Source organism: Anser cygnoides, chromosome 28, assembly GCF_040182565.1.
Source record: "Anser cygnoides isolate HZ-2024a breed goose chromosome 28, Taihu_goose_T2T_genome, whole genome shotgun sequence".
Classification (NCBI taxonomy): Eukaryota; Metazoa; Chordata; class Aves; order Anseriformes; family Anatidae; genus Anser; species Anser cygnoides.
In genome coordinates this window covers 3,842,455-3,856,834 of record NC_089900.1, presented here as the reverse complement: position 1 = coordinate 3,856,834, position 14,380 = coordinate 3,842,455, and the positions used below count along the sequence as shown (strand labels likewise).

General features: G+C 49.9%; 2 protein-coding genes across 2 annotated transcripts; both read right to left on the bottom strand.

Moving 5' to 3' along the window:
* Nucleotides 1–419: 419 nt before the first annotated feature.
* LOC136787187 (uncharacterized) lies at nt 420–8,680 on the bottom strand. The gene is made up of 4 exons (XM_066984320.1): nt 7,753–8,680; nt 6,852–6,913; nt 5,758–5,895; nt 420–1,430 (listed from the first exon to the last, which is right to left on the bottom strand). The coding sequence occupies exons 1-4, from the start codon at nt 8,675–8,677 to the stop codon at nt 420–422; spliced, it is 2,136 nt and encodes a 711-aa protein (XP_066840421.1). The 5' UTR covers nt 8,678–8,680.
* Nucleotides 8,681–10,399: 1,719 nt separating this feature from the next.
* On the bottom strand, nt 10,400–11,359 carry LOC136787186 (olfactory receptor 14C36-like). The gene has a single exon (XM_066984319.1). It carries the CDS (start codon nt 11,357–11,359, stop codon nt 10,400–10,402), a length of 960 nt encoding a protein of 319 aa, XP_066840420.1.
* Nucleotides 11,360–14,380: the final 3,021 nt, after the last annotated feature.

Genomic DNA, 14,380 nt, shown 5'->3' with positions numbered 1-14,380 from the left:
TCTTGGTCTCTTCTCACAGAGGCCACCCCTGCAGCCCCACTACTACCAGAACCTCTCTGCATAAACCCAATGCACCTTCTCAGTGCATGTGTTACCCTGTGATCTCCATCAGCTTCTTTGAGTATTGCTCTTTAATGGTACTGACAACTTAGACAGACACTGCTTGAATAAGGGTTTTGAATTTAAATATAAAGGAGAACTCCAGGTGTTTTGGAGCATGAAGATACCTAGGTGGGGCTCTCAGAGATAACAGGAATGCCCCAGGAGACCTATCCCCTTCTTGAGGAGGATCAAGGCCTTGAGGAGAATCAAAGATATCAATTTTGTCTAAGCTGATTCTTGATGCCTACATTCACACAGCCAAATGCCTCATTGGGACTTTTGGTACGATTTGGGCTTCTTTCACATACTCTGCCATATCACTTTCTCCATAGGAGTCTTCTCAGGGCAATTCTAACGTCCTTGTTCCTCAGACTATAGATGACTGGGTTAAACATGGGGGTCACAATTGTGTAAAACAGGGCAAGGTATTTGTCAGTGTCTGCAGAGTCCCTTGACCGGCGTTTAAAGTACACAAGCATGGCTGAGCCATAAAAGAGAGTCACAATCCCGAGGTGTGAAGAGCAGGTGGAAAAGGCTTTGTGTCTGCTCAGAACTGAAGGCATTTTCAGAATTGCCCCGATAATTTTAGTGTAAGAAATAACTATCATGGAAAAGGGAAGGACAGCAACTACGAGGATGATAGTGTGCAGGGTCACTTGGTTGCAGAAAGTGTCTGCACAGGCCAGTTCCAACAGAGGGGGGACATCGCAGAAGAAGTGATGAAGGTCATGGGATGCACAGAAGGGCAAGGTGAACACCTGATAGGTCTGTCCCACTTGTACTGGCACAACGGCCATCCACGCCCCCACTACCAGTCTGATGCAGAACCCCCCATTCACGATGAGGCTGTAGCGCAGGGGGTCACATATGGCTACGTAGCGGTCATAGGCCATGGCAGCCAAGAGAAGGCATTCAGTGCTTCCCAGCATGGTCAAGAAATACAGCTGGGCAGCACAGCCAAGAAAGGAGATCCTGCCATCTCCTGTCAGGAAAGCCACCAGCATTTTTGGTAGAGTAGTCGATGTGTAGCAGATCTCCAGGAAGGATAGGTTTCTCAGGAAGAAATACATGGGGTTGTGGAGGCTTGAGTCCATCACTGTGATGAGCACAATCAGGCTGTTCCCAATGAGAACCATGAGGTAGATGATCAGGAAGACTGTGAAGCACACGCTGGGTAGGCAAGGGTGGTCAGAAAATCCCAAAAGAAGAAATCCAGGATCAGTAGTGTGATTATCCAAGCCTTTTCTTTGGAGCATTTTCTCTACATAGAGCAATGCCAACAACATGCTGTTAGAGGACGCTCTTGGCCCATCCACCACCATGTAGACCTCAAATATAGCGACAGGTTACAAACATCAGCATACACATGACTCCAGTATTAGGACAGTTTGACCAAAATCTGCATGTGTGTATGGAAATCTAATGTGGTCTGGTGGGCAGACCCCAGCTGGTAGCTAAGCCCCCACCCAGTTACTCATTTACTCCCCCTCAGTGGGATGGGGGAGAACATTGAAGGGCCAAAAGCAAGAAAACTCATGGGTCAAGGCAAAGACAGTTTAATAAGCTAGAGTTAGAGGAAGGAAAAAGAAAACAAACCAACAAACCAAAACAAGCCAGCCTTCAAGCAATGCCTACTTTCCCCACCACCCAGTCCCCTCAGCTTTTTTTTGCTGAGCATGGCATTACATGGCAAGGAATATCTCTTTGGTCAGTCTGGGTCATCTGTCCTGGTTGTGTGCCCCATGGACCCTTGTCCACCTGTGGCCGGTACGCTGTAGGGGCAGAGTGGGAAAAAGAGAAGGCTTTGATGCTGTGCAATCACTACTCAGCAATAGCCAAAACATTGGTATGTCATCAACGCTGTTTTAAACTCCAACCTAAAACACAACACCACAGGGATTGCTATGAAGAAAATTATCTCCATCCTAGCCAGCCCTAGTACCTGAGTTTCTTGCCTGTCAGGAAGGGTCAGAACAAAATCGTTAAGCCTGAATGACAGCTAGTTGTCATATGAATAAGAGAAATTTAGTTTTCTTTGTAAGAGAGGATTTAAATAACTTTTATATATATTTTATATATATGTATATTATTTAAGACTTTGCCTGGTTTCTGTTGCTATATGAGGAAAAGAAAAAAAAAAAGAAGACAATGGATAAAGAGTAGTCACCTTAAAAACATGAAGGGAAGGGAAGGGAAGGGAAGGGAAGGCAAGGCAAGGCAAGGCAAGGCAAGGCACGGCAAGGCAAGGCAAGGCAAGGCAAGGCAAGGTGAAGATTTGGTTCAAGACTTATCCCCTGAAGGTCTGTCCACCACACAGAGAGAAGGGACACTACCTTAGATCCAAATTATTAATTTTTTGCATGGCTGAGGGGTGAACTCCATTAGAAGTAAAACAGACTTCTACCTGTCAATGAGTAAAGGTAGCTACTTGTGCAGAAATCACAAGCTTTCAGGGGGCTAAAAGGGGCATTATGCAAGCAATCACAACACAATCACAACCCAATGTGAAACAGTTTTCAAGGGATCCAAAGAGGAAGGTGATTAAAGGTGGGGCAAACAGGGCAGGCTATTATAACTTCTGAATATGCTGTCTAGTTCCCTTGCTTGACCTTGCAGTTCTGTCACTTGGAGTTCTGGCAGCTTCCAAATGCAACTGAAGGCTCACTAGCTGTGATCTCAACCCAGCAAGGCTTCCCAGGCCACTGCAAGCCCTCACAGAGCAGAGCGATGCTCTCGCTGGCTGGAAAACTGAGCCTTCCCTTTTGCATTTCCCATTTCCCAGAGCATAAGGATGTTGCTGATCACACTTGAAGGGCGTGAGCTGTAAGCAAGCAGCCCTTGCAATTGCAGGTTGCTTCCTGTGAATAACAGACTCAGCTGAAAGCTTTTGGAAGGTATCAGTTTGACATGGGGAAGAAATGTTCTATTCCAAGCAGAGAGAACTGAGGATGCTTGCTGCATGTCTCTACCCATTGCTAACTCCCTTCAAAAAGTCTTCTTAAGCTCTGAAAAAAAAAAAAAAAAGGATTTTTTTTTCAACTGAAAACTGAATCCACAGAGACGTGATCTGAGAGCTTGATGCTTGATTTCATTCTTTTTTTCTATCATGCCTACCTATTTCTATGAGTCTTCTCTTTGGAGTTCTCCTAGAAGCACTGTTCAAAATCTCCAAGATAAAATTAGTGTACATTTGAGGAAGAAGTGGCCATGATCTGTTTCCTAACCTACCTATTTACACATGCAAATAAGTAGGAAAATTAAAAACTTTTATTTCCTGAAATACTTTGAGATCCCTGCATTTTAGGAAAAAAGTTTTGTAACTGAAAACAACCACTTAGAGGCAGATTTTCCATATATCAGCGTTGTTTCCTTGTTTCTTCCCTAAACCTGTAGGATATGCTTTTTAATGCCTGGATATCACAATGCTTCACATGATCACACATAGAGCATGGCTTTGCTTTGAGCAAAGCTTGAGCATTGCTCGAGGAAAACTGACGGAGTACTCCTTACATAGTGACAGTCTCATCAGCAGCATTTCTCCAAGTTGAACAAAACCCATCCCTCTGAGCCCAGGCAAGCCACAGCTGCCTGCGGCTGCTTTTAGCAGTGGCTGTTCTAGCACAGTATCTCAGCACTTCAGAGCACGGCAAAAGGGATTTACCATTGTCAGGAGCTAGGACATGGGAGCACTCTTCTCAGTCGGTGATACAGGAGACAGAGGTGACCTCATTTTCTTTGTGTCATTTCCCTGGAAAGCACCTGGATAGGGTTCTCTGGACACTACTCCATCACTCTTGTTCCTACCTGGTTATAAGTCAGTCAGTGAGCAATCCTAGGAGAGAAGTCAGCAACCCTAGTGCTGCCAGTGCTTCTCCCCAGACACCCAGAGCATCAGTAACTACATTAGGAGGATCTGAGCAACTTCCAGAATAACTACATGTCTTTCAAAAGTACAGAAAGTTAGGAATTAGATTTAGCTGTTCAAAGGAAAACTGCTAAATTTGTAGGAGGAAAAACCAAACCAAACCAAACCAAACCAAGGAAGGAAACAGAAAATGAGAAAAATCAGTCCGTGTTTAATTTTATTTTGCAGCAACAGAAAAGGCTTCTCTGCATCTCCACCTCTCTGGGTCTCAACACCTTTACTGTGTCCATGTTAGCCAAAAGGTGGAGGCAGCCCTGAGAGATCCAGCTCCAATTGTGCATGCTGTCTGCCCCCAGTCCACACCCAGAAAGGACCTGGAGAGAAAGCTTGGTTGGAAACACAAAAAAGGATGGTGTCATGCCACTCCAGGACAGGCCTCTATATTCATACAAATTAATGTGGCTTCAGTGCCTTAAAAAAAGGGATGACTGGGTCTTACCAAGGTAGCCTTGCGTGGCTTTATGGTCAGTAGCACAAATAACCTTTCCAGAGGGGAGTATCTCCTGCCCTTGTGTGAGGTTCATGCAGTCTTTGATTCCTTACTCTGAAACCCTACATATGATGCAATAAGCTCCAGTCTGTCTTTTTGGGGTACCCAATAAAGTCAGGATCAGGACAAGGCCGTTTCTCATCAGGATGAAAAATACACAAGTCAGAAAGGCCACAAAGAGCCAGTGTTGTGGGTAAGAGCAACCGTGGACAAATCCAGGCACTGCAGGGTTATTTCCTTCTGTGAGAGGTGTAGGACCATAAGTATGGGGAGAGACTGGGGTGAGAAGAGCCTCTCCAAGAACTCATTGCAGGAGGAATGTCCCATCCGCACCAGAATGACTCAGTAACTACAGTCCCATTCGGGTCAACAGGCAAACAGTCAGTATAGTTTATGAGAACTGAAAAATGGTTCATCTGACCCAAATTCTGAGTGGGGTGACACACAGTGGTGCCTACAGTGCTGCCAGGCCTTGAACCAACACTGACGAGGTGATACCACAATGCTCATCGCTCTGTTCCAGTTGTGCTACCTCTATATCCAAACTGAGAGTGGTTTTTCTTTTTTCTTTTTTTTTTTTTCTGATAATTTTATGAGGGTAATCTTGGCCTGATGTGGTATTACAACCCTTTGGGTGATCTCTCACTTTGTGGGGCTCCAGTCACTGCCCACCCTGCACAGATGCTGCTCAGGAAGATAGCCTGGCCTTTCCACACATCTCCACATTCCTCTCCTGGAGGATGTCCTCTGCCCTGCCACATGCGGGACAGCCTTGGAGAAGTACTTCATTGACCTTTCTCCATCTCCACTGCCAACAGACACTGATGGGTAACTGTTAAATCCTACCTTCAGTCTTTCACATCTCACAGTATGATGACGAGCCTTTTTTCTCCCTAATCCATGGAGCAACAGGCCTTCTGCGGTACAGCTGCTTGTATTGGGTTTACGTGGCAATGGTTTGGTAGCAGTGGTGCTGCAGGGGTGGCTTCTGTTAGAAGAGTCCAGAAGCTGCCCCCTGTCTGGTAAGGGCCCATTCCACATGGCTCCAAAAGGGACCCATCACTGACCAGAGCTGAGCGAATGGGCAATACTAGTTGCAACTCTGTAAGAGGATATTTAAGAAAGGAGAAATACTGCTCTGAAACAGCAGCTGGGAGAGAGGAGTGAGAAAATGTAGAGAAAAACAGCCCTGCACACACCTAGGTCAGTGCAGAGTGTGGGCAGGAGGGGCTCCAGGCACCAGAGAAGTTCCCCTGAAGCCCATGGAGAGGCCCATGGTGTAGTAGGCTGTCCCCTTGCAGTCCATCGGTGCCATGGCGGAGCAGATGTCCACGCTGCAGCCCGTGGACGAGTCCCCGGAGGAGCAGGTGGATGTGGCCTGGAGGAGGCAGCAGCCCATGGAGAGCCCCTGCAGGAGCAGGCCCTGGGCTGGAGCTGCAGCCCGTGGAGAGGAGCCCACACAGGAGCAGGGGATCTGGGGGCAGCTGCTGCCCGTGGGGGACCCGTGCTGGAGCAGTTTGCTCCTGGCAGATGGATGCTGTGATAAGGACCCATACTGGAGTAGTTCTTGAAGAGCTGCTGCCTGTGGAAAGCCCACGCAGGATCAGTTTGGGAAGGACAGCATCCCTTGGGAGGGACCTCACACCGGAGTATGGGCAGAGAGTGACCATGAAGGAGTGGTGGAGATGAAGTGTCATGGACTGACCGCAGCTCCCATTGCCCGTTCCCCTGAGCTGCTCAGGGGGAGGAGGAAGAAGAGGGTGGATGGTCTTTTTTTAGTTCGCTTTTAGTTTCTCACTGTTCCAGCCTTCTAGTAACACTCAATAAATTATCTTAATCTCCCTACGCTAAGTACCCTTTGGCCATGACTGCAATTGGTGAGTGATCTGCCTGTCCCTTAAATCAACACTGCAGCCCTTTTCCATTCTATTTTCTCCATCTGTGCCTTTGAGGATGGGTGGTGAAAGTGGCACTATGGAGTACAGCTGAACATCATTGTGAAACCACCACACCACTTGGCCTTGTTACTGGCACCAGCTTTGAAAAGGAGAGACAGTTTCAGGCAATTTACAGGGGAGATCATGTTTTATTAAACGGATGGTAAGAAAGAGTCAATCCTGACATACAGACGAACAAAATAACACTTTGTTGTTTTATTCCTCAAAGTACACTAGATAAATATTTTTTTTTCTAAGAAACTAATTAAAAGAAATGACACTGAAGATAAAGTAAGAATATATAATGATAATGAAACAAATACTCAGGAAATCATTTGTGGAGAAAAAGGGGAAATTTATCAATTTTCAGAAACAGCCATGAAATCTTTTTCCTAACAGCACCCTTGAGCTCCTGGTTCCTCATGCTGTAGATGAGGGGGTTCACTGTTGGAGGCACCACTGAGTATAGAACAGCCACCACCAGATATAGGCATAGGGAGAAGATGGAGGGGGGCTTCAGGTAGGCAAATCTGCCAGCGCTGATAAACAGGGAGACTACAGCCAGGTGAGGGAGGCACATGGAAAAGACTTTGTTCCATCCCGCTCAGAGGGGATCTTCAGCACAACCCTAAAGATCTGCACATAAGACAGTATGATGAATACAAAACACCCCCAAACCAGAAAACAATGAAATCAGAGAACCAGAAAACAACCACAGAACAATGAAAACAAAACATCCAAACACCAACAAGGAACAAACTATGAGAAGCCCAGCTTCCCTGAGGTAGGAGTGTGAGCAGGAGAGCTTGAGGATGGAGGGGATTTCACAGAAGAACTGGTCCACAGCATTGCCTTCGCAGAGGGGCAGGGAAAATGTATTGGCAGTGAGCAGCAGAGCATAGAGAACCCCACTGCCCCAGGCAGCTGCTGCCATCTGGGCACAAGCTCTGCTGCCCAGGAGGCTCCCGTAGTGCAGGGGCTTGCAGATGGCAACATAGCAGTTGTAGTACATAATGGTGAGAAAAGAATATTCTGCTGATATCAAGAAGACAAACAGAAAAACCTATGCAGCACACCCTGCATAAGAAATGGCCTGGTGTCCCACAGGGTATAGTTCATGGCTTTGGGGACAGTGGTGGGGATGTATCCCAGGTTTCGGAACAGCAGAAGCACAAAAGTTATAAAGAATACAAAAAATAATAATTACAAAAAAAGTCAGTATAAAACAATGAAACACAAGGCTAGAATGGGATATATTGAGAGTCACTTTGGGAGAGAGACGGGAACTTCATGATTACTGAAAAATATCTGTAATAACACATTCCAAATGGCATTCTTTAGCTCCTGGTTCCTCATGCTGTAGATGAGGGGGTTCACTGCTGGGGGCATCACTGAGAACAAAACTGTAATCACTAGATCCAGAGATGGTGAGGAGATGGAAGGGGACTTGAAGCCGGCAAATGCAGCAGTGCTTATGAAAACGGAGACCACAAACAGGTGAGGGAGGCACGTAGAAAAGGCTTTGTGCTGTCCCTTCTCAGAGGGCATCCTCAGCACAGCCCTGAAGGTCTGCAAGTAGGACAAAAGAATGAAAACAAAACACCCCCCAAATACAAAACCACTAAATGTGAGAAGCCCAACTTCCCTGAGGTAGGAGTCAGAGCAGGAGAGCTTGAGGATCTGAGGGATTTCACAGAAGAACTGGTCCACAGCATTGCCTTGGCAGAGGGGCAGGGAAAATGTACTGGCAGTGTGCAGGACAGCATTGAGCAACCCACTGCCCCAGGCAGCTGCTGCCATCTGGGCACAAGCTCTGCTGCCCAGGAGGCTCCCGTAGTGCAGGGGCTTGCAGATGGCAACGTAGCGATCATAGGACATGACAGTGAGAAGATAAAACTCTGCTGATATCAAGAAGACAAACAGAAAGACCTGGGCAGCACATCCTGCATAGGAGATGGCCCTGGTGTCCCAGAGGGAATTGGCCATGGCTTTGGGCAGAGTGGTGGAGATGCAGCCCAGGTCGAGGAGGGCGAGGTTGAGGAGGAAGAAGTACATGGGGGTGTGGAGGCGGTGGTCGCAGGCTACAGCGGTGAGGATGAGGCCGTTGCCCAGGAGGGCAGCCAGGTAGATGGCCAGGAAGAGCACGAAGTGCAGGAGCTGCAGCTCCCACGTGTCTGCGAATGGCAGGAGGAGGAACTCAGTGATGGAGCTGCTGTTGGACATCTGATCCTCCTGGGAATTGGGATCTGCTCCTCTGGATAGGGAGGCCTGTCCAAGGAGGAAAGAGAATTAAAATGTTAGGGTAGACCTCTGTGAGGAAAACCTAGCCTATTGTTTTGTAGAAGCCATAAAAAACTGCCTCTTCGTTTTTCAGAAGACTGCTCCTCTACTTGATGTCAAAGGGGTGCTGCCTGAGGGTGCTACTGGGGGCACGAGACTCTGCAGGAGACAGTTCTGTCCTAGAACAGTAAGTAAATGGAACATGGGGTGGTCTCAGATGAAGTGTATTTGAGGTAACTAGGAGTTTGGAGCATTCTTTCTCAAAATTCACCTGACTGCAGAGCAGGGCTTTGTGCATAATGCTGTGCTTTGTTACTTCATACTCATCCCCCTACACCTGAGGAGTGCATTTAAAGCACAAATCCTTGGTGCTTGTACTGCTCACCAAGTGAAACCTTGGGCTCCTGGGAGGCAAAGGGGCTGTCCTTCAAGGCAGAGTGGGGACAGCTGGTGTGTCCATCACTCCTGGTCTCAGCTGCCCTGTGCAGGCACCTCTGGAGGATGGTCACACCCAGGTGTTTCCCTGAAAAGAACCTGGATGCTGCTGAGAGCAGAGGAATCCAGGTTCAAAGTGCAGATCTCCAAGCCCCTCACCCATCTCATTGCACCTGAGGAGGATCTCAGCTCTCTGCTCTTCTCCAGGGACAGGGAGGGATCATAACAGCTGCCCACATACAGCCATCCACCAGCATTTCTATGGCCTTAGGGCTGACGTGTCTTCTCCATGGGGATGCTAGATAACAGAGAGCTGCTGGGGCAGAGCTGTGGTCTTGTGCATGGCAGCCTGCAGCCCAGCCGAAGCCCCATGTAAAGAGTCAAATTTCCTTAGATGTGGTGTCCTGAAGGGAGAGTCAGCTCCTTCCCCACACACTGCATTTCCCAGAGACCCAACAGTTAGGAGGGAACGTTGATGCCTTTTATTCATGGACGTATTGAAGAGATAGGAACATCATCACCATTTTTTGAGCTGCACGTGAATTCTCATCTCCAAAACTCTAGTGAATCAAAAGAAACTCATGACATTATTATTACATGAGAAAAGAAGCTAAGGAGTTTGTATGAAGAAGGCATCGGGAGGGCAGGTGACCAAATCCCCTGTCCCATGTTGCTTCTGGGAGCAGGTCCCGCTCACTCCCTGACCATGGCTCTGCTGCCTGCAGCTGTCCCTGCCTGCAGCTGGGTCTCTGTCCCCACGCCTCCTGCCTGCAGGTCACAGCCCCCATCCCACCCGCTGGGTGCTCAGCTCTGCCCTGCAGACACCTCCTGGCAGCAGGGCTCTGCCCAGGGGCAGCTCGCTGGGGACACGTCCTAGAGACCAGGTCACACAGACCCTGCTGACTCTGCACGTGTGGTGGTGGAGCTTTCTATGGGCTGAGGGGAAGGGAAAGATCCTTGTAACCTCTCAGCCATCATGGAGTCTCGGCCTCTTCTTGGAATTAAAAGCATATGTTTCTATTACCACTGAAGCAAGTAGAGAAGCCTGAAAACTCAGGAGGCTCAGGAAATCCGTCACTGAAGCTGAAATCCCCTACCTTTTCGCGGCTGTTGCAAAGTCTCCTTGGATACATCCTGGTTGTGCTGTGGATCTGAGCAGGTTGTCCCAGGCTGCAGCCTCCTTCCCATGAATGAATATACAATTGAATATGACAATGAATATACTGTGAGTCATTTGTGGAGACAGATGAGAAGTTTACCACCAGTGAAAAATGCCAATGAAATCACTTTGTTCAGTGCAACTTCCAGATCCTGGTTTCTCATGCTGTAGATGAAGGGGTTCACTGCTGGGGGCACCACCGGGTACAGAATTGCCACAACCAGGTCTAGAGATGTGGAGGAGATGGAGGGGGGCTTCAAGTAGGTAAACATGACAGTGCTGATAAAGAGAGAGACCACAGCCAGGTGAGGGAGGCACATGGAGAAGGCTTTGTGCCGTCCCTGCTCAGAAGGCATCCTCAGCACGGCCCTGATGATCTGAACATAGGAGAGCACAATGAATACAAAACACCCAAAGTCGATGAAAACATTACCCACAAGAACCCAAACTTCACTGAGGAAGGACTGTGAACAGGAGAGCTTGAGGATCTGGGGGATTTCACAGAAGAACTGGTCCACAGCATTGCCTTGGCAGAGGGGCGGGGAAAATGTATTGGCAGTGTGCAGCAGAGCATAGAGAACCCCACTGCCCCAGGCAGCTGCTGCCATCTGGGCACAAGCTCTGCTGCCCAGGAGGCTCCCGTAGTGCAGGGGCTTGCAGATGGCAATGTAGCGGTCATAGGCCATGATGGTGAGAAGATAATACTCTGCTGAAAACAGGAAGACGAACAGAAAGACCTGTGCAGCACACCCTGAGTAGGAAATGGCCCTGGTGTCCCAGAGGGAATTGGCCATGGCTTTGGGGAGAGTGGTGGAGATGCAGCCCAGGTCGAGGAGGGCGAGGTTGAGGAGGAAGAAATACATGGGGGTGTGGAGGTGGTGGTCGCAGGCTACGGCGGTGAGGATGAGGCCGTTGCCCAGGAGGGCAGCCAGGTAGATGCCCAGGAAGAGCGCGAAGTGCAGGAGCTGCAGCTCCCGTGTGTCCGCGAATGGCAGGAGGAGGAACTCGGTGATGGAGCTGCTGTTAGACATGTGCTGCACCTGAACATCAGTACCTGCTGAAGAAATAAAAGACAGTGACAAATTCTGCAGCATTTCTGAATGGCTGAGAGGCCTGAGAGGTAAAGAGATTCTCTGCAGTTTGGTGTAGGGCGATGGGAGCTAGCTAGGTTTGATCCCAACTGCCCTGAGGTTGTAGCTTTTACAGATAGAGGGCCATCACAATCCCAGGTTACCCTGGCAGCCAGACACTGATAAGAGCAGAGGAACCCACTGTCCATCCCTCAGTGACCAGCCTTTCTTAAGGTACCTAAGCAAGGTCTCAGCATCACACTTCTAGCCAAGGACACCTGTCATTCATTTCTCAAGCCCAACAGCGTGTGCTTCCCTGTAGCATCTCCACTACTACATGTGGCTTTCAGATAATGCAATCATAGTATGGGAGAGACTTCTACCCTGCAGGGCAGCTCACTGCTCAAGAGGACACCCCAAGTGTCCTAATGACAGTTTCTCATTAAGAGAAAGTCAGCTCCTTCCCCAGCCTCACAGAATGCATTGCCCACACACCGGGCTGTTGCTCTCAGCCCCCCTGCACCACAGAGGGAAATGGGCACATGGCTGGAGAGGTGCACCTCTGCTCTGCCGGAGCTGTGGCTGCAGAGGACGTGCTTCATGCCTTGGACCCATGGCTGTGAGGGCAGAGGCTTTTCTGTGTGGGAGAAGAGGCAAGGGAGCTTGTTCACAGGAAAGTGCCTTCATTGAAGGGAATAATACAGTTTTCTGATGAATTCTCCCTCCCACATTTCTGGCTTTACTTTCCTCTCATTCCCTGATCCCGTCCCTCCTGCCTTAACATTTTACTCCAGAAAACCGTTTCCTTGTCTCATGTTGTTTCCCTGTCTGTGCTCACAGACTCATGCTAAACTCCATGCAGTAACGTTTGCTTTTCAGACAACTGCCTGTTTGTCTGACAGCGCCTAGATGCCTGTATATCTTTGCAGGTAGAAAAGGACCTGTCAGAAAGCTCTGACAGGTTCAGCAAAGTTGATGCTGTTACTTTCGATAGGAAGAGCAGAGGTTGCAGGCATTCTCAGGGCTTGCTCACAAACATACTGATCATAAAAGTTACAGTTCAGGAGTCTCGGCAATATGCTCATAATTGCTCACAACTGACAAAATTTCTCAGGTCTCCTTTTCCATTTCTCCCTGTTCCCACCCCTCCCGTCCATCCCCCGGTCAAGTACAGTAGGTAACTGAAAATACGGTAGAAAATCCCTGCTTTGACCTTTCTTCTGAAAAAAATGCTTGGGAAATGCCCTTGCAGTGCTGTGGAGCCGTGAGCAGGCTGCCCCAGGCAGCAACCCCCGGCCAGCAGCAGGACCCTGCCCTGCCGGGGGGGCTCCTTCCACCCGCAGCTTCTCCCCGCAGCGCCCTGGGCAGCTCCCCGGGCAGGCTGAGTGCTGAGCCTGGCAGGCGGCAGAGGCCCTGCCCCGGCACACAGCCCCTGGGGCACAGCAGGGACCCTGCTCTGCACCACAGCCCTGGGCACCCCTGCCTGCACGCGCGGCTTCTCCTTCCTCCAGGAGCTGCGGCTGCATTGCCCTCCAGCCAGAGACTTACCGGGGTCAGGGCTGGCAAGTGTTCTCCCCCAGCGAGCTCTGTGCATCCTGCCACTTCTGCCTGCCTTTACCCACTCTGTCTCTGCAGGCAGTGCCCCCAGCCCTGCTGCGCTGGGCAGAGGAGCTGCTCCTGGGCAGAGCTGGCTCTCTGCAGCGCTGCCCGCTTGCCAGGAGCTCCCCTTGGGCCCAGGAGCCCGGCCCAGCTCAGCAGCACAGGCCCAGCCCAAGGCCTCCCTTGCTCTGCCCCCACCAGGCTCCCTGCCCATGGCCCTGGGGCTGCAGGGGAACCTGCTGGGAAACAGCCTCAAGGGATCCCTGGGCTTCCCTCCCTCCCCTGGGCATACACACTTGGCAGCAGGCTCATTTCACCTAACAGAAAACCAATTAAGTGTAACAATCACATCTTCTTGTCCCACTATCAGTTTGGGCATCCAGACAAAGTCAGGAAATCATCTTCTTTATCCCCTGTTCAGGGAAGGGGTTCTGCAGAGTCAGTTAAGACATCTCATGATGGATTTTAGGACTGGGACCAAAAGGGGGCTCAGCTCACACCCATGCCTGCCCCAGACCCACAGGACCTGGGATTCCTCTGCCCTCCCTTTAATGTACACCACATGGGCACCTGCAGGTGAGCTCCTTGTCTCAGCTCCAACATCATTAATGGAGATGGAGGAAATCAGGGGGCTGCAAACACCTGGTGACATGTCAGGGGGCAGAGGGACGTGCAGGTATCTGCAAGCTCTCATGGAGGAACCCTGAGGGACTGGGCAGCACCTGGGGGCATCCCCTTGGAGGCTGGTGGGGAATGCCTTTGGCCAGCTGAAGCGACAGCAAATGCACACATTTAGGACAACTAAACCTGTCCCTCCTCAGTAGGCTCAGGGCAGCCTGTAGAGGTATCCACCTGACCCAATGGAGAACTGTGCCACAGGGAGACCTGAGTCTCTCTCTCCCTCTTCTCCATCTGGTTTTCCCTCCATCTCCAGTGACTGTAACGGCACTTGTCTCACGGACATCCCTACATTGCCTAACCTCGTTCAGGGCAGCTGCTCCATGTAATAGCCAGTTCCAGGCCTGCAGTGCTACCTGCGATGCCAATGCTGCCCAGCACCACTGGAGCATGCAGCTGACACGGGCAGCACAGGACCCACAGGACAGCTCTGGCCATTCATAGCTGGTACTTAACGGGAACCCCGATGGCATCTCCAACAGATCTGGTGCTTATGAGCAAGTGACTGCTTCCCAGGGCTGCAGCAAGCCAAGGTCTGTCCCTCCTCTATCCAGTAGAGGCAGGCAGTGCATGGATATGAGGCACATCACACCGGGGTTTCCACTTGTGTTTGCAAACACTGCTGCTGCTTCTTACCCCCATCCTTTACTCAGTCAAGACACAGCCCAGTGATTTTTTCTGTGTCCCTGGATCACAGGACGCCCA